The following is a 25,352-nucleotide window of genomic DNA, read 5'->3' on the forward strand; positions in this document are numbered from 1 at the left end:
ACAAAATATATAGTTCTTATAAAACCTGAGAGGCAAAAAATGACTTGTTGGCTAAGTCCGCTGGTTTTAGCGGCAGAACAAGTGATGACCAAGTTAAGGGCCCAAATGTAAAATACTGTTGTGATACTTGCCTAGGGGCTGCGAACGAGATGAAATCCTTTATGCGCCAAACAAAAGCTGGCTTGAAAGGACTGATCAACAGTTTCCAGAGACATAGACGCAAAAAACTTTTTGTGACGGGCACTCTTAGGCCTATTTGTCTTATAAATTTTGATTGATTGCCCAAAAACTTGTTGCAACTTTTGAATAGAATTTTTGGGCGGTTTGAGCGCGTTAGAGTTGAAGTGGCCGAAAGATTTTTGGCAAATCGATAAAAATAAACACGACTTATAGATTTTATAGTTTCTAAGATCACGATGTTCATACGGACGGATAGACAGATGGACAGACGGACAGGGGCAGATCGACAAGATAAAAGCGGCAGATAAAAGATCTATTTATATTTATATTCTATAGACCTCTCGCTTTTACACCACAACATTTATACCCTTGTTTATACACAAGCAGACGCACAATAGATATAACCTCCCGCTTTCTTACAGGAGAGCCGGAATTATACTGATTACTTTAACTATAGTTAACGCTAGAGTGACACTCCCAGTATATGTCGATACCGACTATATAAAAAGTTTATTGTCGCCAGGAGCCTAAACTTTCTGGGGACCACACTTAAGCTAAAAGCGGGCGCATCTGATGCCTCCGATTTTGAAATGCTAAAAATGTCATAATCCAGGTTAATAGAGTTCAATAATAGGCAGGTAGTCATTAATACAGGAATACAACAACGACGTCCTGGCAGTCACCGATTGTGTACTAACACCACGATACTTGAATCGAGGCCTGCTTTGGTAGACGACGGAGTAATAATAATCAACCAGCTAAAGTCAGCACTGACGACGGCCCCGAAATAGCTACTAATGGCTCACATCTGATTATGTTCCAGCGAGTGGATTTCACGGCACCACCAAATACTCTAACCAACGTGAAGCGATGAGGAATGATGCGCAGGCTGCATCCCCATTATTAAAGATCATCGACCACGATCCAAGACTAAGCATGCCACTTCTCTAAAGGAGTGATAACGAAAACTTGGAGGTTATCCAAGGACTTAAGGAGGAGGTGAAAGCGGCTGAAACTACCGACATCTGGTTCGCGGTCGGAGTGGGATCCACCGTCCTCATTAGCTGCTCTATCCTACTCGTATTGGTACTGAGGAGGAGACAAGATGCACGAGAGATTGACACGTTCCAGATGACCGAGGACGGTCATACTTCTAGGGGGGGAGTAGTTAAGACAATTAATGAGTAAACTTTAATCGGTACAAGTCTTGGGTGATTATTGGATCACCATAGAATCTTTATATGCAGATTCAGTATAAACGAAGTTAGGGGTTCGATTTTAGATTTATTAGATACCCATTGGTTGCCGGTATAGTGAGATATGATGTTTTTTCCAGTGTCAGCACTTAGCTCTAGTACAGTTGGATAAGTTATTAGTTTTCTTTGACCACTGTTTCAATCTAGAGCACAAGCTCATAAATCGAAACTCCGGCGATTCGCCGTTATCTTCATATTATCACGCTATCTGAGTCTCTAGACCAGAAGCCTTCGTAATCATCCTAGTTCTACACTAGGATTCACGGAGCACTTCACTAGCATTCACGGACTGCTTGGGATTACATAATCTCTCAGTGATTACATTATTTATATTCCCAACCAGGAATAATTAATAAAATTTTTTTTGGTGTTTTTTTTTGTTTTATTTATTATTATTCTTACCGTTTTCTATCGAAATACTAAAAACATTTTAAGCACGACCGTTCTAGTGCCTACAAATCGTTTAAAGCTCTCAAGAACACACTTTTGAATGTAATTTGTATGCTATAGTTTTTTCTTGCCACTTTCTACCAACTTGCTGCGTAACGGGTATCTGGTAGCAAAGAAATTATAATTTGATAATGTGATTTTATGAAATCACTTGTCGCGGGTTATGAACTTAACGAATGCTAACGCCATTTCTCGCAGGTTACAAGTTTTCTGCGGCATAGCTTGTTTATTGGTCCAAATCGTATTGCACAGTAGCTCTGTTATTATAAGTATCACAACAGCCTGTGCTGAGCTTTTTAAATCCAGCGGTTAATACTTGTCTCGGATGTAAAGACCATTATTTTCGAAGCATTTAAAAGCCTCATATCACGGAGTGCTGCTAACTCTTGACTGATCTTTTATTATAGGTCTAATGCCTCTTGGACTGCTTTCTCCTCCTTTATATAAACTTGTAATTCCTAGAGTTTGCTATACCAGCAGGATACGCTCGTATTCGCAACCGAAACTTGTCAAAAATGTTTATGGATTTTCAAAGATTTTTCAGTAATGTACAGTACAGTACAGTGGTTGCTGCTGGTTTCAGCAATATATATTTGGTAATTTTTCGAAATCTGAAAACATCAGATGTGCCAAAACCCACATGGTAATGAAAACAATCGCTTATATCCTCCAAAGGTTTGCTTGGTTGACAGCTTTTAAATAGGGTGTTTATGATGGTTTCCCAATCGGTAACGAAACTTTTTGAAATTATTAATTATTATAATTGATTATTATTACTAAATAAAATACATTCAATCGAAAATCGCTACATTATTAGTCGTCGACTAGATTGCATAATTGCAAACTATTATCCGTTGAAGGTTCGCTAGTGCAGTAAGCTGTCGAGCAATGAAAAATCTAGTCCGGATATTCGATTGAGCTCATCACTTTCTAATAAAATTACTTTAATTTCTTCTTTGACTGATTTAATGCTGTCTAACATAATAAACACCGAGTTCCAACGCATACGCATTTCTTGCTTTAACGTCTTAGACAGTTTGTTATTCAAATGTGAATGTTTAAAATATTTTACAAGAATCTTGCAACATTCTATTAAAGACCTAATTGGAGGAAGAGGATTTTTTTCAAATATGTCATCCATAGCCAGGTTTAAATTGTGTCATGCACACGATAATCTTTTTTTACTTTTAAACTTTTATCGATATTAGAATTCAAACTGTACTCTTCCATAATTTCCTTAACGTTATAGAGGATGTTCTCGCCTGTCTTCTTATCATCTGTTAACTCCTTTATTCCTAGCAAAGGCACTTGCCGCTTAAATGACTCATCCACGTAGTGAGCCGTCAGCGAAATGAAGTTTCTTTGCTAGTAGTCGTCCGTCCACATATCTGTTGTAAATGCCAACTGTTGACCTTTGATTTTGGACCGCACCTCAGTTTTTAGGCTTTCGTACTCTCGGCTCATAATTATACATGACAACGCTGTGCGCGATGTGACTAAATCAGCGAATTCCTGTTTGCCATACTGTGATCCAATATCCAAAAGCGCTTGGCCATACTCGCGAAAGTCATTGCTTGCCAATTGAAAAAATGAATCATTCACAACATCTGAATAGTTTTGTTGTACTAACCTTCGGTTACGGAAAACAAATGTAGATTTGCAACCAATGCGAGCTGTTTTCTCTCCAGATTTTTCATCACACGTTTAGGGACCGTTTTTTTGGCAAATAATGAAAGCGAATCAATTTTAGGTTGTCATTTTCATTTGCCGCCAAAGCACATCTATGTCGGGCGAGCGTGCCTGTTCCCTGTTTAGATGAATATGCAAACACGTGCTTGCACTCGCGGCAGCATACAAATTCAACTATTTCTTTGATGAATTCGATTAAGTAGAATGTTTGCCACACATTGCTGCGACCTTTGTTGTTTGGAATTAATTTTGTTTTATCACTTTTAATATCAATTGAATTTTTTATTTCTTATCGCGACATTGTATGCATTGCTTTCACTTCACAGATATCTTTTATAAGTAATGTGCAATTGGGTAGCAAAACTGATGGGCAAAATGCGATTAACATCTAAAAACTGAAAACTATCGATTGTGACAAATTCGTTTTAACAAGTTAGATTGTGACAAACAGGTTCAACTTTTGGTTCTGTTTTTGGGCATTCGGGCCTGATTTCGGGCTTTCGGGCCTGCGGGCTTTTTTCTTAGGCCCGGGCCCGAACGAAGCCCGCACGAAACACGAATTTGAGGCCCGAGCACGATTTTGTTGGCAAAGGCCCGAGTTATGATTAAGGATGCGAAGTCCTTAAGGTAGTTTTGCTGGTGTTGAGGGTTTGGTGTTAGTTGCCCGAAGTTCCGAGTTTTGTTTTAGAGAGAAGACGTTGATTCTTGTTCGATGACAAAACTGATCTGATTCTTTATTTCAGCGGCGGTCACAATGAGACCTCCGCTGAGAAGAGAAAATAGGAAATACATACTGCCTTAAATACTACATGTGTAAGTGTAATCCATAAATGCTGCGTCGCAGACTCTTGAGTGGGTGAGTCGGGTGGCCGAAATTGTGAAGTGCTGTGTTGCCTATTCTTGAGTGGGTTAGTTCTTTGTTGATGACGTGCTCCTATTACCCAGTCCCAGTACCCAGTAGGGGTTTCCTTTTGAAATGTACTGTAAACATTTCTCCGCTGCTGGCAACGGCCGTTCGCTGGACGGTCGTTGGGTGGAATAATTCAACCCAGTGTTTACATTTTGGTTGCTTTGTACCAATTCCATGGTAAGCCGGGGTGGCTTTGCTGGAGGGTCTGTGTGCCGGTTGGAACCGGTAACTCCTCCCCTCCCGGATTGAAGTGACGGCCACAACGAAGGAGTCGTCGTCACGAAAACTGGCTCTGGTATTGTAGTAAATTCCACCCTCCTCCTTGTGTAGATGAGGCATGTTGTCGTCGCTACTCCAACTATTAGTAATATGTATAATGCTCCCAGGTTTGTTGTTGTGATTTTTTTCCAATAAATGATCGAGTTAGTAGCGTGGATGGATCTAAAATTTTTTTTTTTTTTTTTTTTTTTTTAGAATTTTTTTTTTTATTTATTGAATCTTCTTGTATAAGAACTAACAATAAGTTTAAAAATCTTAACTATAACAAGTATTTTTTGAACAGTTGTATTATTTTTCCAACTGTTCTATGATTAAACGGCCCTAATAATTTATTCGCTGGGTTGGTAGATCCTTTCGCCGGAGACGGGAACGGCTGCTGAGCTGGATTAGACCTCGCGCTAGGTGGTTGGGGTGCGTGTAAAGCTTGCTATGGTATTTTTCCTTAAGTTCCGTGATTGCGTTGGTAACTGATGGGATATTTAGGTCTCTTTGGATGTTTTCACTCCGAACGTACCACGGTGCCCCAGTGATGGTTCTCAGAATCTTTGATTGTGCTCGCTGTATGATGTCAATATTGCTGTTGCTGGCATTGCCCCATAACTGTGAGCCATAGGTCCAGATAGGTTTCAATATAGAATTGTAGAGCAAGACCTTGTGATCTATGCTGAGCGGAGAACCAGAGTTGATGAGCCAGTGTAAGTTGTTGGCTTTGAGTTTAAGTTGGGTTTTTTTGGCTTCAATGTGCCTGCGCCATGTGAGTCTTCTGTCAAGGTGTACTCCTAGGTACGCTACCTCATCTGCTTTCGGGAGTGGTATGTTGTTCAACAAGAGCGGAGGACAGTCTTGTCTGTTTAGCGTAAACGTCACGTGCTTGCATTTTTGCTCGTTTACTTTTATTCGCCAGTCAGAGAGCCACTTCTCAATGTCGATGAGGTACAGTGCCAACTGTGCTGTAGCTTGGATAGGGGACCTTGAACGGCTAAGGATAGCTGCATCGTCGGTGTATAGATGAGGTATAAGGTTGGTCCAAGAACGCTGCCTTGGGGGACTCCAGCCTCAATTGTATGATCAGTGGAAGTGGCAGTGTTGCACCGTACTGCAAACTTTCTGTCATAGAGGTAAGACTTTAGAAGTTTGTGTGTGCTTTCGGGTAGGGATGTTTTGATTTTAAACATTAGGCCGTCGAGCCAGACTCTGTCGAATGCTTGGGATACGTCTAAAAATACTGCTGTACAGTATTCGCGATATTCAAATGCAGTTCTTATTTCCGTTGTAATACGATTCACCTGTTCAATGGTTCCATGGCTTTCGCGAAATCCAAATTGGTGGGCTGGGATTATATTGTGGTATATCAGATGTTGATTAAGACGGATCAGCAGGCATTTTTCGAATAGTTTCGAAATACATGAGAGTAGACTTATTGGTCTGTAAGATGAAGCGACTGTGTGGTTCTTACCAGGCTTTGGAATCATTATGATAATCGACCTCTTCCATCGTTGTGGAAAGTAACCAAGTTTGGTGATGGCATTAAAGAGCTTGGTTATGTAGCGAACTGCAGAATGTGGCAGCTGGATGATCATTTCCGGTGTTATAAGGTCGCAGCCGGGGGATTTTTTCGGGCTGAGATTGTCTTTGATTATTTTAGTTACTTCTTTAGGACGAAACACAATTGGGGTGTGTTGCTGGAGGCGGTTTACGGGATAGGAAGGTAGCGCGAATGTGCTAGTAGCCTGGTTTGGCGTGAACACATTTTGTAGGTGAGCGGCAAATGTGGTGGCTCTGTCTTCATCACTACGGGCCCAGCCACCTGAGGAATTCCTTATCGGCAAAACGGTTTCAGTCGGTGGGCGAAGAGTTGAGTGGGCTCGCCACAGTGACTTTTGTTTTGTGCCTGTCGGTGTGAGTTGCTCTATGTATCGGCGCTGATCGTCGTCCTCTTCTTGTTTCAGAGCGTTGGCCAGTTTCCGTGTGGCTACTTTTAGCTTTTGTTTTGCAGTCGGGGATCTGGAAGATTGCCATTCTCTGCGTAAGCGTCGTTTTACGTGGACGAGTTGCTCGATTTGTACGTTGGTCTTTTTTGAATTAATTGTATTATTTGTTATTTTGGGTGTTGCAGTTAGAGCTGCTGCAGTAAGGATGGATTGCAATGCACACGTGCAGCTCTCTATATCAGATTCAGTATTGAGTTTTGGGCTTAGCTCAATATGTGAACTTATATATTTTTTATACCTGAGACAGTTGGTTTTGTAAGAAGTCAATCTGAATGGTGGTTTCACGTTTTCTGCGTACCGGCGGAGGTGAATTAGTACAGGCGAGTGATCAGATGACAGATCCGGCAGACATTTAGCTTTAACCAAACTGCGGGGAAATATTTTTCGTAACTGCGAAGTCGATCAGGTCAGGCAGCTTATTGAGGTCTGATGGCCAGTATGTAGGACTCCCGGGGGAAACATGGTCAAGTTTATTAGTGGCTTTTATTATGGTCTTATAAAGCTGTTTTCCTTTTGGGTTCACAAGTCGCGATCCCCAGTGAGTATGTTTAGCGTTGTAGTCGCCTGCTGCAATGAAGTGTGGCCCTAGTGCTTGGAAGAAATCCAGGAATTGAGCTTCTAATACTGTGAAACGGGGGGGGGGCGGTATACGGCCGCTAGTGTAAGGAGAGTGTTGTCATCCAGCTGAATGCTGATGGATGTGGCTTGAAGATGATTTTCCGCAAATTCTTTGTAAAAGTGGTGCTTCATACGGTTCCTTATGAGTATGGCGGTGCCACCGTGTGCTTTTCCGTCGGGGTGATTTGTACCGTAGAAATGGTAGTCTCTTATTTGAAAATTGTATTTGCTTGTGAGATGAGTTTCCGAAAGAAGCATTACGTCGATAGCTCAAGTTTGCGCTGTGAGACGCCATTGGCGTTCCACGTAGCTATGCGTAAGGTAGCCATTATTTATTTGATTGTTGGGCTACAAGCATTTGTATCAAAAGGTTTTGATTACGCATCATGTCTTGAATGGTGGTCTTCATAAATGTCATAAATTCCATCATGCTCTGTTGTAAGGCTTGCATCATAGCTTCAGTTTTTGTTTCCTGCTGCGCAGCTGGGTTATAGTTTTGTTGTGTGTCTAATTTTGTGTGCACTTCATGTGGAGTTCGGGAATTTTGGGTTGGAGGCGTCATACCTGATTTTAAAACGTTTGCAAAAGTTGTCTTGTTAGTGTTGGATGTAGGCCAGGGAGCGAAACTTGCTGCTTTCGAGAAAATTACTTCAGGATTTGTCTCTGATGGTATCAGCGTAGCTGTTCCTTGGTGTGCCCGCGCCGTGTTCATTCTTTTGTGAAGACGGATTTTCAGCTCTTTGTAGATTGGACAGCCTCTGTAGTTTGCTGTGTGGTTGCCCCCACAGTTATTGCATTTTTTCTCGCATGCATTTTTTTTTTTAGTTTGACACTGTTTGGAGTTGTGGAGATCTCCACAGACTACGCATACCGGGCGAAGTGTACAATACGACCTCGTGTGGCCATACTCTTGGCAGTTTGTACATTGTACAGGAGCGTTACGTTTGTGCGGCTTACGTCTTAAATTTAATTTGTGTAAGTTAATGTCTTCTGTACTCTCGGTGAAATTTATATTTTTTATGATTGGGATATGGGCATCTATCTTCTTTTCATATAATGATAGTTCCTTGTCATAAGGAATTTGGTTTATGAATACTTTACAATTTTCGAACGTTACTAAAGCGGAGCCCTTTACGGATATCTTTGTGGTACAATTAGATTCATTAATAGTGTTTTGTGTATTTAATATTAAAATGTGTGCTGGTTCTATTTCAGTTATTATTTCTTGATATCTTTTGTTTTACAATTTGCCGTCTCCATCGTAAGGATGCTACTGAGACATTCGGCTTTGGCATCCTCTTTGATAGACATTGTATTTTCGCAAATATAATATTTGTAGACTTTGTTGCATAATTCGGAAAAATAATAGACATCCTTAGCATTAAAATAGGCCATTTAATTAGGTACAATTAAAAACTTAGATTCATTAATGGGAAGTGGAACAATGTGTGTGAATATATAAATGTGTTGTGTTCTTGATTTTTACCTGTGAAGGTAAAAAATTCGTAATTGTAACTACTTTAGACACGCTAGCGAATATTTATATTTTCTTGGACTGGTCATCATTTTCTTTTTTCTTTTTTTTTTATTTAAAAGCAAACATAATGAGCACAATTTATTAAAAATATTCAGTCTATTTTTATACTGTTGGAAGTTCCTTCCTAATTCCTAAAATGCTAAGACATGGGAATGCACGGCTCTTTTCGCAAGTACCCCTAACACTTTGAGCAACCCTCTGCAGAACACGCGATGGGGCTTGCAGGAGCTAACTCTATGTATTTATCTTTAATATTTCTTATATTTCTTTATTTTCTCTTTTCTTTTTTTTTTTATTTATTCATTAAACGAAAAGAAAAATATTGCGATAATCTACAGAACACACGATGGGACTGCAGAGTTATTTTACCAATATTTTTAACTTTTCTTTCTACATTTTCTTTCTCTTTTTATTCATTGATTGACACTAAAAGAAAAATATTGCAACAATCTGCAGAACACACGATGGGACTGCAGAGTTGTTTCAGCAATATTTTTAATTTTTCTCTTTATATTCCTTTTTTTTTTTTTTTCTTTGTACTAATTCATTGATGAAACTTAATTTGCAGCACTCCGCAGAACACACGATGGGACTGCCGAGGCTGTTTCACCACATATTTCTTTTTTTCTTTTTTAACCTTTCTTTGTGTCATCCTTTTCTTTATTACTTCATAAATAACGTACATTTTACAGCGCTCTGCAGAACACACGATGGGACTGCAGAGGCTATTCCTGACCTATCTCTATTTTCTTTACTTTTCTCTTTATGACACAACGAAAACAAATTGTCTGCACTCTGCAGAATCGCGATGAGACTGCAGACGCGTTTCCAATTAATTTTCCCGATCAGCACAAATCCAAAAAAAAAAATTTTCACTCTTTAATATTAATATAATAATAATAATAATATAATAATAATAATATAATGATAATAATATAATAATTTTTTTTCCATGTTTTGCTTATTTATTGAATGTTCCCTTTTACTTAAGATACTAACAATAAGTTTTCAAATCTTATTCTAAACTAAATATCATACGTTTTAAAACGGAGTTATTTAAGAGGACTTTGTACTCCAAGCTTAGGGGAGAGCGAACGTTTATAAGCCAGTGTAGATCCCTTGCTTTTAGTTTGAGGTGCATCGTCTTGGCCTCTATGTGTTTCCGCCGGGTGAGCCGCTTGTCCAGATGAATACCTAAGTATGTTACGTTATCGAATTGTGGGATGCGGCTGTGGCTCATTACCAAGGGTGGACAGGTTTGTTTGTTTAGGGTAAATGTTACCTGTTTGTACTTTCCTTCGTTTACTCGTATGCGTTTGTTGTGATGTCCGCCATGTATAGGGTGTATAGAATATTTATAATTGATTTCTTCCACTTTTGAGGGAAGTATCCAATTTTAGTAATTGCGTTGAAAAGCAAGCAAATTCGTAGAACTGCACACATTGTGAGCTCGATGATCATTTTCGGGGTTATTAAGTCGTAGCCAGTCGATTTTCCAGTCTTCAGTTGCTCCTTAATGACTTTCGTTATCTCGCTTGGTTGAAATTCTACAGGATCTTGTGGTGCTAAGTCAGATGCAGTTAAAGGCGGAAGAGTAAATGAGTTAGTGGCTGGATTTGGTTGAAATACTTTTTTAAGATGATCGGCGAAGACTCTTGCTCTGTCCGTTTCACTGCGAGACCAGTTTCCGGTAGAGTTACGGAGAGGTACAACCGTTTCTGTTGGTGCGTGTAGGTTCCTGTGGTCTTTCCACAACGAGTTCTTTGTGCCTGTGGGGGTGAGATTCTCGATGTACCTTTGTTGTGCGTTCGCTTCTTCTTTCTTAAGCGCTGTGGTAAGTCTGCGAGAAGCTGCTTTTAATTTACTCTTAGCGTTAGGTGATCTGTGCTCCTGCCACTACCTTCGATGTCGTCGTTTTTCAAGCACAAGCAGTTCAATATCTCTGCTTGTCTTGTTAAACTTTATACTACATACATGGTTGTCTTGTGGAGTTCACGCTTTTGCTGCTGCGACAAGTATTGATTCTATATTACCAGCAAACTGATCAATGTCTGGCTCGGCCTACACGGTCGCTCGATGTGTTGTAGCTGGTACAAAAGATGAAAGAGTATCGGGCAGTGATCCGATGAGAGTTCGGGAAGTGCCTCAGCTGTAATCATTGATTGGGATATCCTTTTTGTGATGGCAAAGTCAATCAAATCTGGAAGCTTTATGGGATCTGCTGGCCAGTATGTAGGCGCTCCCGGGGAAACATAGTTAGGTTTGTGTTGCGGTTTGATGATTGCGTTGTACAGCTATTTTCCTTCAGGATTCGCTATCCGAGATCCCCAGTACATGTGCTTGGCATTCCAATAGCCAGCTGCAACAAACCTTTCACCGAACGAGTCAGAAAGTGTTGTGATTTTTTCCTCAGAGATTGTGAAGCGAGGTGGGCAATAGACAGCAGCCAGAGTGAGAGCACCGTTATGGCATTGGAGGTTTATAGAGGTACATTGTAAGCAGTCTTCTTGTCAATTACAAAGAAATTGGTGCTTAATTCGCAATCGTATTAGTATCCCAGTGCCTTCATGGGCCTTGCCATCCGGGTGATTCTTAAAGTAAAATTTATATCCTGGTATTTGGAAGTTGTACTTTTCGGAAAGGTGAGTCTCTGAGAGTAGCATAACGTCAATGTTTCTGCCGGCTAAGAACTGAGCAAGTTCTAGCTTGTCCGCTAAACGCCATTAGCGTTCCAGGTAGCTATTATTAAGGCAGTCATTATCCTGTTTTAGAAGAAACGAGCATTTGAATAAGGATGATTTGGTTCCTCATAAGCTCTTGCATAGTTTCTTGGATGAGGTGACTGCTGTCGGTTCTTGGATCCTCGTTTTTAATACACTGGCAAAGGAAGAATTTGGCATTGTTCGGTGGCTGGCAGACGAAGGGCTTTTAGTTGTAGTCGGTTCCATTACTTTGTGAGCTGTTGGTGTGATACGATCTCGAGCTGAATCCACTCGTTTGTTTAGGCGACTCGTGAGTTCCCTGTAAACAATGCTTCCTCGCCAGTTGGCTGTGTGGTTTTCGCCACAGTTGCTGCATAACTTAATTGAACTGTCGTTTTTATCCTTAGGACAGTTTACAGTACTGGCATCGCTGCAAACGACGCAGATGGATTTTAGGGTTCAGTACGCTTTGGTGTGTCCATATTCTTTTCTTTTTATTCACAGGTTGCCTGCGCTTGTGTGGCTCTTCTACGGTTATTCTTCGGTGCAGTAAATACTGTAGCTTATATATAGGATGTACTTCATTTTTGTTGTTTTTCTGACTCGATGGCTCCAGTTCGACTTTAAAGAGTGGCTGCGGCTCTGTGTTCCTGTTGGGAATGTTGATCACCGTTTTGGCGTTTAAGTTCTTCTACTTTAGTGCTGCGATAATAACGGACGCTGTCACTGATGACTCTATTCCTTTAATGACAACCTGCAATCCTTTGGCACTTTTCAGCTGGTAGGTGTAGTAACTTTTCCCAGCTTCGTCCAGGTACTTGGTCACTGATCGGTGGCTAGACTCATCCTGAGTCTGCACTTTTGTTTCTTGTATGTTACCCTTACTAAGAGGTATAACATGGAACTTGTTTTCTCCGATAATTGCAGCTAGTTTGTTAACCAGCGTACTTGATGTTTTCTCACGTATATATATTGGTGGCGGCTTTATCTTCTTCTGCCCCTGCTCCTGCACTTCGCAGTCATCCAATAGTGCAAACCTATTTTATCTTGAGTCATTGGAGGCGTTGGCTCGATTTATTTTCGGCTGCTTACCAGCCTGCTTATGTTGTGGACTTAGCTTTCGCTTTATTTGGATGTAGCGATCCAGCCCTGTTTGACAAAGTTTTTTGTTTTGTTTTGGTTCTTGTCCGCTTCCGCTTTCGAGAGTCGGTCTGAGTGCTCTCGCTTTCGTTGTTGTTGGTACAGCGGAATTGTACACCGCTGTCGGTTTTGAGCATAGAGTTGATGTTGGTGCTATTGCAGTTGTTTTTACTAAAGGTGCAGTTGCACTAGATATCGTGATTGCTGTACTGGTAGTTAAAGAACTTGACACCGTTTGGAATGGGGAAAGCTTGAGAGATACGCTCTCAGTGTGTTCGGGTTCATTTTCTGCAGTCATAAGCATTGGTGAGCAAGACCGCGATCGTTTGCATTCTGCAGTTGCTAGGTTATTGACCGGGTGGATGATTTGGCACTCGCGGACGTCAGACACGACGGTGAAGTATGCATTGTTCCGGTGCAAAGAGAGTCGGCGCTCGTAGTAACTATCGTTTTGTTCGTTGTCTATAGTTTTTTAGTTTTACTTTGTATTGATTTTAATATAATATAATACAGAGACAGAGACAGAGTACAAAGAGAACAATAATAGAGCGCGTTCTCTCTTACATGATCCTCTTCATTTCATCACTCTCCACATACACGCAACTTTGTATAAGTGTGACTTTTGTATTTTCCACACACTGAAAATTTTATAGTATAGCAATTTAACATTGCCAATAGCGTCTCTTTCGCTTTCGATTTGTTTATATATTTTATGTTATTAACTATTTACTTCACTAAATCAAGTGATTTTATACGGAGCTCGATGAAAACACGTCTGTTCACTCTGGAGGTTCCGCACGAGTATAATAATTCCGATAATATAATAATAATAATATAATGATAATAATATAATAATAATAATATACTTTATTTATTTGTTATACTTATGTTTTATTATGGGTGTAGGCCTAAATTTTAAATTGCTGATGTTATTTCCTGTGTACTTTTCCAGGTTCTTGTCGTCTCTCTGTCTCCTCTTCGGTTGTTTCAGCTTCAGCTTCTTCGTCGTCGACGTGTTCTTATTTCTCTTCCTTTTGGCGAGCTGCTGCTGCTACTGCTGTGCTGTTGTTGTTCTCTTTTTTTTCCTTATTGTCTGCGCTTTGGCGTCTTTTGCCGTTACTTTTCCTTTTTTTTTCTGATTTTACTTTACGTGTGTCGTCACTTCGTCGTTTCACCGTTTTGGATTGCACTGTTAACTGTTATCCGTGTTGCTCTTCTGTATTTCCGTTAGTTCTCGGCGTTCTACTTCTACTTTTTCTTCTTTTTTAAAATTGTTGCGGCCACTCCTCCTGGCTGGATGAATGTTATCCTTTTTGCCTGGGCTACTAGGGAATCCACGTCAGCACTCCAAAGAAGGTTTTCTGCGGGCTGGCCTGACAGAAAATGTGATCCACCAATGCGCAATGCTATTGCCGATAAGTATTTTCCTCTTCCGGAAAATCTTTTTTTTTTCAAACAGTTTTATTTTATAGCCGACCGTGAATTTTGATTTTTAATAACTCACGGGAGTTTCTTTGGCACAATTTAACCAACGAATTTTTTTATCAAAATTTTGATTTTGGTCCGCGACTTAGAATTTTTGTCTTTTTAATCGCTGGTTCCTGTTCGGGCGCCAGTTAATTGATTTCATTTTGAAGATTGCAAGCGACCGTTTATTGATAATTTTAAACTAAAACTAGCATACAAAATGTTTCCGTAAGTCCCTAGCAATCATGTGAAGTCGTCGGCAGCGTCGCAGCGGAAAAGTGTTGATGTCGCGCTTAACCGTTCGTTGGCGTTGATGGCAGCGGAGACTATGCAGACCTCTGGTCAGCTTTTTGGGCACTTGTGTTTACCCAGAACAATGTAGAAACACAAGATGTGAGAGAATCGATTGCAGGGCAATAACTTATATAAGTTATCATAACTAAGGTAAATGATACTGAACTGAATGCTAAGTCAGTACCCGGTCCGAATCTATTGCGATAAATCAGCGGAATTTCCGGTTACTGTAAGCGGACCCCCACAGGCGCAGCGTTAGCATTCTGGACGTGGTGGTGTGAGAATTCACGAGGCGCAACGTTGACAGAATATGAAATTGTACTTTAGTTTTAGACAGAGCTCAAAAGGGATCAGTCGTATTCTGATGCACTTAATAAAGAAGAATAATTATTATTTGAAATAACTTAATAATTGTTTAATTTATACATGCATACATGCTAACACTTACACTTCACATACATTTTGTGAGCCCGTCAGCTTTATAGCCAAGGTTTTATGTTTACAAAAATACAAATAACAAATGGTTACAATTTGTACAGCGATATATGCATTTTAAATCTCCCACCTTTTGAAAAATAACATAATATAGTGTTATAATATATAATATAAGTTATTTTATAAACATTTTTTTTTGTATTTATGTCCCTATTAATATTTATATTTCTAGATAATTATGGTTAGCATATGATTTGTTTATTATTATGCGTGAATAAATGTTAATTAGTAATTATACCCGTTACTCGTAGAGTAAAAGGGTAAACTGATACCTTGAAAAGTATGTAACAGGCAGAAGGAATCGTTTCCGACTATAAAAAGTATTCTTGATCAGGATCAATAGCCTATTCGATCTGGTCATGTCCGTATGAATACGAGATCTCATGAACTATAAAAGCTAGAAGGTTGATATTCACCATACAGATTCAAGAGACAAAGACGCAGCGCAAGTTTAGTGACCCATGTTGCATAACTGCCACGCCCACACTTTTGAAAAATGTGTTGAAATTTTTTCAAATTTTTATTAGTCTGTTAAGTTTCTATCGATTTGAAAAACAATGTTTGCAACGCCCTAATGACGCCAAAAACTGCCACGCCCACATTTTGAACCATTTTTCAAAATGTTTTCATAACATATTATATGGCTTGTCAATTTCTATCTATTTGCGAAAAAAAACGTTTTGCCATGCCCACTCTAGCGCCTTAAACCACACAAAACAGCTACGCCCATTTTAAACAAATTTTTGATATATTTTCAAAGTTTTATTACTCTTGTAAATTTCTATCGATTTGCCAAAACATTTATGCCCCGCACACTCTAACTTTTTGAAAAATTGTTGGATCTTTTTTCATAATTTTATTAGTTGCTTAAATTTGTGTCGATTTGCAAAAAACTTTTTGCCACTCCCACTCTAAGGCCCTTAGCCGCCAAACCGTTCACGCCTTCAATTTTGAACAATTTTTAAATTTTTTCTCATTTTATTTCCAAATATCTATCGATATAACAGAATTATGAAATTTCGCGTCTCATTCACGTTAGCTGAGTAACAGGTATCTAATAGTCGGAAACTAGACTAGAGCATTCTGTCGTGTTTTGTCTAGCTTATTTATCATAGTATATTTAATTCTGTCTAGTCCAGGTGTGTTACCTTTTAGTGTTAAAATTCTAGATATGTTATAGCAAAGACACTAGAATAACAAGATGCGTAACGGCCATACATTGGTTTTGCACTATGCAGCCACTCTTTCGGTAACGTCCAAAATTGCTCTCTGTCCACTCGCTTACGATGAGAGCGTAAGAAATCTAAAAATAAAATTTGCTTGCTTGCGTGAATAAAAACAAGAGAAGATAACGTATATGTTTCCGTACTTGTTCAAGGAAAACATATTTCGGGCAGAAATCAATTCTGATCCAAGGAACGAATTTACATATTTGGCCAATTTCGTAGCAATATGATGTAATAAAATAATAATTAAAAATTCACGCCTTGAATATATTTCCGTACTTTACTATTAAAACAAGACGACTTTAATTGAATATAAACTCGGTTATAACACAAAACTTTCAAAAAATCGAGAAGCTGTGCGTATGCTTTTAGCAAACGGATTAAGAGAAATTAAAAGGAAAAACAAAAAAGTTGGCGCGCTTTTCAAAAATCAAATTTTAAAAATATCAAATTGGAATATAACAAAATAATTCAACTTAATCTAATTTTAATTTTAAATACCAAAAATGGATATTTTACATACATTATAATTAAGTCAAACGACTTAATAAATATACTAAATAATTAAAGCAAATACAAAGGAAATTATTATAACTACCGTAATTTAAAACTTAATTTTTCCAAAAAGATGCCATTGCATTGAGAAAAAAATATTTCATAAAAAGAATACGTAGTAGAAAATACAAATTTATAAAATAAATAAAAATAAGAAAACTGATTATTGCAAATGTCATATCTCAAGGCACGAAGTGCGGACACAAGCACTCAACAATCATTGCATTATTTATTTTTCTCACGTCGCAAGCTGAATACTCTAATGACAAATATTCTAATATAAAGTAATTTTTTAAATTTTTTTCGTGATATTATGATTCGGCTATTACTATTTCTAAGCTTTATTTAAATAATAACGTTAAGGCAATGCAAAACAAGAATTTTTCACCAATTGATCAAAAAGACGCAGCGCAAGTTTAGTGACCCATGTTGCATAACTGCCACGCCCACACTTTTGAAAAATGTGTTGAAATTTTTTCAAATTTTTATTAGTCTGTTAAGTTTCTATCGATTTGAAAAACAATGTTTGCAACGCCCTAATGACGCCAAAAACTGCCACGCCCACATTTTGAACCATTTTTCAAAATGTTTTCATAACATATTATATGGCTTGTCAATTTCTATCTATTTGCGAAAAAAAACGTTTTGCCATGCCCACTCTAGCGCCTTAAACCACACAAAACAGCTACGCCCATTTTAAACAAATTTTTGATATATTTTCAAAGTTTTATTACTCTTGTAAATTTCTATCGATTTGCCAAAACATTTATGCCCCGCACACTCTAACTTTTTGAAAAATTGTTGGATCTTTTTTCATAATTTTATTAGTTGCTTAAATTTGTGTCGATTTGCAAAAAACTTTTTGCCACTCCCACTCTAAGGCCCTTAGCCGCCAAACCGTTCACGCCTTCAATTTTGAACAATTTTTAAATTTTTTCTCATTTTATTTCCAAATATCTATCGATATAACAGAATTATGAAATTTCGCGTCTCATTCACGTTAGCTGAGTAACAGGTATCTAATAGTCGGAAACTAGACTAGAGCATTCTGTCGTGTTTTGTCTAGCTTATTTATCATAGTATATTTAATTCTGTCTAGTCCAGGTGTGTTACCTTTTAGTGTTAAAATTCTAGATATGTTATAGCAAAGACACTAGAATAACAAGATGCGTAACGGCCATACATTGGTTTTGCACTATGCAGCCACTCTTTCGGTAACGTCCAAAATTGCTCTCTGTCCACTCGCTTACGATGAGAGCGTAAGAAATCTAAAAATAAAATTTGCTTGCTTGCGTGAATAAAAACAAGAGAAGATAACGTATATGTTTCCGTACTTGTTCAAGGAAAACATATTTCGGGCAGAAATCAATTCTGATCCAAGGAACGAATTTACATATTTGGCCAATTTCGTAGCAATATGATGTAATAAAATAATAATTAAAAATTCACGCCTTGAATATATTTCCGTACTTTACTATTAAAACAAGACGACTTTAATTGAATATAAACTCGGTTATAACACAAAACTTTCAAAAAATCGAGAAGCTGTGCGTATGCTTTTAGCAAACGGATTAAGAGAAATTAAAAGGAAAAACAAAAAAGTTGGCGCGCTTTTCAAAAATCAAATTTTAAAAATATCAAATTGGAATATAACAAAATAATTCAACTTAATCTAATTTTAATTTTAAATACCAAAAATGGATATTTTACATACATTATAATTAAGTCAAACGACTTAATAAATATACTAAATAATTAAAGCAAATACAAAGGAAATTATTATAACTACCGTAATTTAAAACTTAATTTTTCCAAAAAGATGCCATTGCATTGAGAAAAAAATATTTCATAAAAAGAATACGTAGTAGAAAATACAAATTTATAAAATAAATAAAAATAAGAAAACTGATTATTGCAAATGTCATATCTCAAGGCACGAAGTGCGGACACAAGCACTCAACAATCATTGCATTATTTATTTTTCTCACGTCGCAAGCTGAATACTCTAATGACAAATATTCTAATATAAAGTAATTTTTTAAATTTTTTTCGTGATATTATGATTCGGCTATTACTATTTCTAAGCTTTATTTAAATAATAACGTTAAGGCAATGCAAAACAAGAATTTTTCACCAATTGATCAAAAATAATATAGATTTAAAGTCTAAGAACTTGTAAGGTGAAGGGCATATTTTGTCAAATTTATAATGCATGGGCATACGTGTGCACACAAACAGTTGTCGGCTTTCACTGTATGCGTAGAAAAGAGCTGTGCGCTGTAGACCTCTCCGCTCCCTCCCTCTTGAAAAAAAATTTGAGAGAGCCTGGAGACACCTCTAGGCCAGTCCGAAAAAATAGTGTGCAAAAAAATCGTATGGCGTTATGCATCTTGTTTTTCTAGTGTCTTTACTGACACCGTATTAATAAGGAACCGTTCAGGAATCATCGTTCTTTGCCGTGCTCTTTCCGACTCTGGATGTCAACTGTACCTCAAAACATACCAATTCGCAAATCAGCATCAACTTAAGAGGATAAAATCGGCAGCTTGTGTCACCGGAATAGGCGGTTTTAGTTTTGAGAGAAATGGCTTGTCAGTAAAAATTTCAATGCGATTGCTGTTACAGCCTCCAATATACAAAAAAAGTCATCCGTCCTTAAATATTGACATTTGCAGCTGGAACATACTTCAAAACCTTAAGATCGCGGACGCAGAGTTTTATCGGTTTAAACGCATTGATTTACTGACTAGCTGCCACCCTACGGAGTTGCTGGTCAGCCAGCTGATCTCACAGTCAGCTGTGAGAGCAGTGCTGGTAAACGTCCTAAGCACCCCGGTCTGGCAGCGCTGGCGCGTTCATGAGTCCCCAGGCACATGTGGCGCTTTCTCGGAGCGTGTACTCACTGACAAAAGCTACCAGCTACGTATATCGCCAAACGATCGGTTCACCGGTCATAGCAACTACTCCTGTGCTGATGACTGGTATTCTGGGCAACATGGAAACACTCAGAGACAGGACCACAAACGAGCAGGAGAAGCAGAAAAAGAGTGTAAAAAGCCAAGGAGCAGACCAATAGCCAACACCTCCACAGATGCGTCACACTTAAAATCCGGGGCTCTGGCGACCGAGCTGGAGAGGTATACCTTCCACAGGCGCAACTCGCCCTTCACATTCACCCGCCTTAGTCCAATGCGCGTTTGACCCAAAGTGGGCTGATACGTGGCCTGCACTTGCTCTCGACCAGTCGGGTAGCATTACAAATGAAAAGGCAAAAACCCATTCTGCGTCTAAGCCAAGGATGCCGGCGGAATGGTTTGCGTCTGAGTCGCATCGGCACCATCACCTGACGAAAGGTTTAAGTCCGCACACCTGGAGGCCCAACCATATATTCCACCCAAACCCGCGGCACACTTTGCCGTCGGATCAAGCAATGCAACAAGTGCACCCAAAATGGAAGAAGAATGCTTGATGTTCGGTAAAACTAACAAGGTCCTAAGGATCCCACCCAACACGATGTCTTCCCCAAGAGGCCATTAGAAGTGACTTCCCCCCCTAACAGAGCCCAGCCAGCAAAGCGAGTAAAGGCCTCTGTGCTAGAAATCGAGGAGAAGGGAGCAATTCTGGACGACCTTTTGATGAAGGTCAACCACAATGTGGTGAGGAGCATTTATCTGGAACTTGCGCTGCGTCTATGTCGCTGTCTCAACTCTCTAGCATCTATAGTTCCTGAGATGTCGGCGTTTATACGGACGTTTATACTTTATATGGACGGAAACGCTTCCTTCTGCCTGTTACAGGTTTTAACTGCAAGGAGCAACATTTTTGACCGGATAATTTAAGAGCATAGTCCAAACTAAATATCAATAGACAACAGAGTATGCTATAGTCGAGTTCCCCGACTATGAGATATCTTATATAGCTAGTTTATTTTTCTGGGACATCGATAGATACTTAAGGAATAAAATCAGAAAATATTAAAAAATTATTCAAAAATGGGGTCGTGGAAGGTTTTAGCTCGTTACAGTGGGCGAGACAGAAAGTTTTTTGGGAAATCGATAGAAATTAACAAGAATAATTCCAATTAAGAAAAAATATCGAAAAGTTTTTCAAAAAAAAGTGACAGATTTGGTCGTTTTTGGGCTTTAGAGTGGGCGTGGCAAAAATTTTTTGCAAATCGGCGGTTCCTGAGATCTCGACGTTCATACGGACAGACGGACTTAATATGACTTTATATGGTCGGAAACGCTTTCTTCTGTCTGTTACATACTTTACAACGAATCTAGTATACCCTTTTACTCTACGAGTAACGGGTATAAATATTGCAATTTGGTGTACTGAATGAAATTAAAAGTAAAATTTTATATGAATATATACATTTTTCTAGTCATAGGTAATGGTTAAAAATTAAAAAAAAGTTCTGTGTAAAACTAAATTTTTGATTGCATTGGAATTGTATATTTAATTTCTTTCAGTTTCGCCAACAGTTAAAGCCATAAGTCAATTGGTTGGAGCACCATTAGAAAAGGAAGTAACTTTGGAATGCATTGTAGAAGTTTTCCCCAAGCCTCTTAATGGTTGGTACCGCAGTGAAGGTAAAAATGTACATTTAAATAATCAACTGAAACTAATTTGTATATTTTATAGGAAATATTAAATTGCACAACGGAAACAAATATAATATTTCTGAAGAAATGATTAACATATACACATGGCACCTCAACCTTACCATAAGACATCTGACTAAATCAGATTTTGGAACTTATAGTTGTTCCAGCGTTAATGCACTCGGTAAAAGTGAATCACTTATTCGATTGCAAGGTAAGAAAAAGTTTACCGATTGCTGTCGCACCTAATTATTTACTTATTTGTCCAAGATACGTGCGGAGTAGAACCACGAGAAATATTGGAAGCTATAAAATTTTCTAAGTAGAAAGGAACATTTAGAAACATTTTTTTGTACATATTATAAGTTATTTAAGGTTTGTGAGTTACTGTGACAATGTCCACTCAAAAGAAAAAAACTTTAACTGTAGAACCCGATTCGATGGCCTGACCATTTTGTGGTTTTAGGGCGTACATCGATAGAAATTTACAAGACTAATAAACGTGGGAAAAAATATCAACACATTTATTAAAAGTGAGAGCATGGCAGTTTTGTGCGGCTTGTGGGCGTTTCAACATGGGTCAAAAAAATTGTCTTTGTCTCTATAATCTGTATGATGAATCTCAACTAACTTTTATAGATCCTGATATCTGGGCGGACTGTCGGACAGACAGACGGACATGGCTAGATCGACTCGGCTATTGATCTTGATATTCATACTTTATATAAACGGAAACGCTTCCTTCTGCCTTTTACATACTTTTCACCGAATCTAGTATACCCTTTTATTCTACGAGTAACGGGTATAAACATGAAAAAAACTCATTTCGGCAAGTTCGATAATATTTGAAAATATAAGAATAGAAATATTCGCGTATGTGCTCTTGTTGACAGTGGTTACACTTCAGAAATTGGTTTTATGGCGTACTAAAATAATCTAACAGAGTTGTTAGCTGTGACCGAGTATTGGGTACTTATATACTTTAACTTTAAACGTAAACTTATAAAATTTATTATTTTAATACATGCTAAAAAATCGTGAAATTATTTTGAATCCGTTTCCCAGTGGGGGTTACCAACTCTTACCAAAATCTTCCAGGATTGATGTTTTGTTATCCTTTTCCGTCTATTGGTTTTCTGTCGTGTACTTCAAACGAACCTAATTCATCAATAGGAGTTTTATATAACAAACTGAGTTGTTTATAATTTCAGAATATTTCCTGGCATATTTTAACATAACAGGTATAAATTGGGTTAAATTGGGTAGATGATGGATGCAGATTTTTTATTACTTTGCAAAGGCAAAACAGTAATTGAATTCATATAAATATGACCTTGTATATGCATATAAGTTATCATAAGTAAGGTCAATGATACTGGACTTAATGCTAAGTCAGTATCCGGTCTGAATCTACTATGATAAATCAGCGGAATTTGCGGTTACTGTAAATGGAAACCCACGGTGGTTCCCACAGGTGCAGCGTTAGCAGTCTGGACGTTGTGGCGTGAGAAGTCACGAGGCGCAACGTTGACAGAAATAACGGCAGGAGTGCCGCTAAAAATATCTGAATGTGAAAGTGTACTTTCGTTTTAAATAGAACTCAAAAGTGATCAGTCGTATTCGATGCACTTAATAAGGAATAATGATTATTATTTGTCCTAACTTAATAATTGTTTAATTTATACAAGGTGCGGCAGCTTAACTTCCTTTTTTAAAATGCGCGCCATTCAGTTAGTTGATGTCATAGCGGAGCGCTAGTGGTCCCATTCAAGTGGGGCTACTGCAAAGTTTTTTCCCGAGACAGTTTAGTCGCCATCATGCGTTGGAATAGTGAGGAGCGTGTCTTTGCCGTTGAGGCCTACTTTTTTTTTTTTTTATTATATACGGCAGGAAAATTAAATCTTCTAAAGATACTATCAAACGTCCTTGGATGGCATGCACGATTCATACCCCTCAGCTGAGGGATTATGCCTACGTACTAAACAAAAACCTCCGCTCTCTCTCCTCTCTCTCTCAAGCTCACCGGGACTGGCAGTCAAAGTATTTCATCGGTGAGCAGGATGTGGTGCCAAGTCGCACTCCATCTTCTTTTGCGATGCACTGCAGCGCCTTTTACGACCAACTGAGCGTACAGTCGTAGAGTTCTTGCCACGCCAGAATACGGGAGTACTCCTTATCTAAAGTTCCGATTGGCTCCGATTGGCCAACTCGTCCTTACGGACACGCTTCATCATGGTGACGATGATAACGTGAGCCCCGTCCCAAACGGTTTGGTCCGCCATCATAGCGGCAACCAGGCCTCTCGGGCTGAGAGGTGACCCAGCGAGCGCCACGAGTTGCGCCCTCTCCTCGACGAACCTGTTGCAGTGCAGAAGGATGTGCTCTGCGGTTTCCACTGCGTCTGTGCAGTAGAGGCACTGGGCTGTATCCACGTGGCGGAACCTAAATAGATACCTTCGGAAACAGCCATGGTCCGTGAGGAACTGGGTCATGTGGTAGTCCACCGTTTTGTGCTCGCAATCAGCCCACTCCGTTAGTTCCGAGATAAGTTTGTACGTCCAGCGTCCCCGATGCGACTCTTGCCACCTGGTCTGCCATACTCCTCGGATCTCTCTCTCACTGATCTCCAACTGGGTATGCCCCTCACTCGCTAGATATTTGCCCTTTATGTCCAGGTCAATGGGTGTAATGCCTGACAGAGCGTGCGCTGCGTCGTCCGATATGGTTCTAAAGCCTCTGATTAGCCTGAGAGTCATTGTCCGTGATACTATAGGTTTTTTTTGGTGGTAACGCAGCTCCAGATAGGCGGAGCGTAAAGCAGCGTTGCTTTTGAAACCGCCACTAATAGTCTCCTAGCCGGCAATCTGGGTCCTCCCACGTTGGGCATGATTCTCGCCAAGGCTGCTGCTGTCATTGCCGCTTTTTTGCTGGCATACATTGCGTGAGCCTTGAACGAGAGCCTTCGGTCTATTAGAACCCCAAGGTATTTCAGCGTTTCTGCTGAGGGGATTTCGACTCCTTTGACTTCGACACGCATGCACTCAACGGACTTTCTGCTGCTCAACAGGACTACTTCGGTCTTATGCGCAGCTCTGATTGCCTCGTTACTTTTGTCCTGGAGTTCCGGTATTGTCTTGGCGACCGCTGTTACCGCAACGTCGTCGGCGAAGCTTTGCAGCTCCACACCTCTGGGCTTGCTAATGCTCAGTATTCCATCATACATAATGTTCCACAAGATCGGTCCTAGTACCGACCCTTGGGGAACACCTGCGGAGACTTGGTGGCTTCTTGGACCAGCTTCTGTTTCGTACCATAACACACGGTCCCTGAAGTAGTTGCCAATTACACCTCGTGAATAGTAGTGATGCCTCACTGCTTTGGCATCATAGTAATGGGGTTAGCAAATAAGAATCATATATGCACGATTTATCTTCAGTTTATTTCTCCATTTAAATTCGTTTTTTTTTTTGTATACATAAAAACTACGTCTTATCGCTATGACCCCAAAATTACAAGTGCCCTTTAGAAAGAATACAGCTGAGTTCAATTAGCATCGGACACATAGAATGTTAATCCGCTGTTATGACAGCTGTAGCACCGGGTGACTCCGCTCATAATCCGTACATGCCGCCCGCCAATGCGTCGTGCAGCATGAAGGCTCCTTGTTATTCTTGATCCGTGTGATGATCATAATTATGTTGAAATAGGAAGTGGACAAAGCTTTGTGATTGACCTCTTTTGAATGCCAGATTTCGTCTTTAATGTAACCACTCTGACTAGCGAGTCCGATCCAGGGTGCAGTTCGACGACTCGGCCTATAGTCCATTTAGCTGGTGGTAGATTATCATCCTTTATAATGACTAAGTCGTTGATGTTAAGATTCTCTTTGATTTGGCACCACTTAGGCCGAGTTTGCAAGTGTGACAACCAATCACGAGACCATTGGGACCAGAATTGAA

The 25,352-nt window shown here is 39.2% G+C and overlaps 1 protein-coding gene across 3 annotated transcripts in view; it reads left to right on the forward strand.

The window, feature by feature from the left end:
* LOC117150634 (lachesin) overlaps positions 1-25,352 on the forward strand; it is a 291,978-nt gene that overhangs the window by 112,091 nt on the left and 154,535 nt on the right. For 2 of the 3 annotated variants that reach the window (XM_033317607.1, XM_033317606.1), the window contains 2 exons: positions 21,262-21,381; positions 21,434-21,607. In XM_033317607.1, the coding sequence (XP_033173498.1) occupies positions 21,262-21,381; positions 21,434-21,607 (294 nt within the window). Of the gene's footprint in view, positions 1-21,261; positions 21,382-21,433; positions 21,608-21,663; positions 21,728-25,352 lie in introns of those variants that run through there. The other variant, XM_033317608.1, reaches the window with a different exon arrangement.

Source organism: Drosophila mauritiana, chromosome 2L (genome assembly GCF_004382145.1).
Source record: "Drosophila mauritiana strain mau12 chromosome 2L, ASM438214v1, whole genome shotgun sequence".
Taxonomy (NCBI): domain Eukaryota; kingdom Metazoa; phylum Arthropoda; class Insecta; order Diptera; family Drosophilidae; genus Drosophila; species Drosophila mauritiana.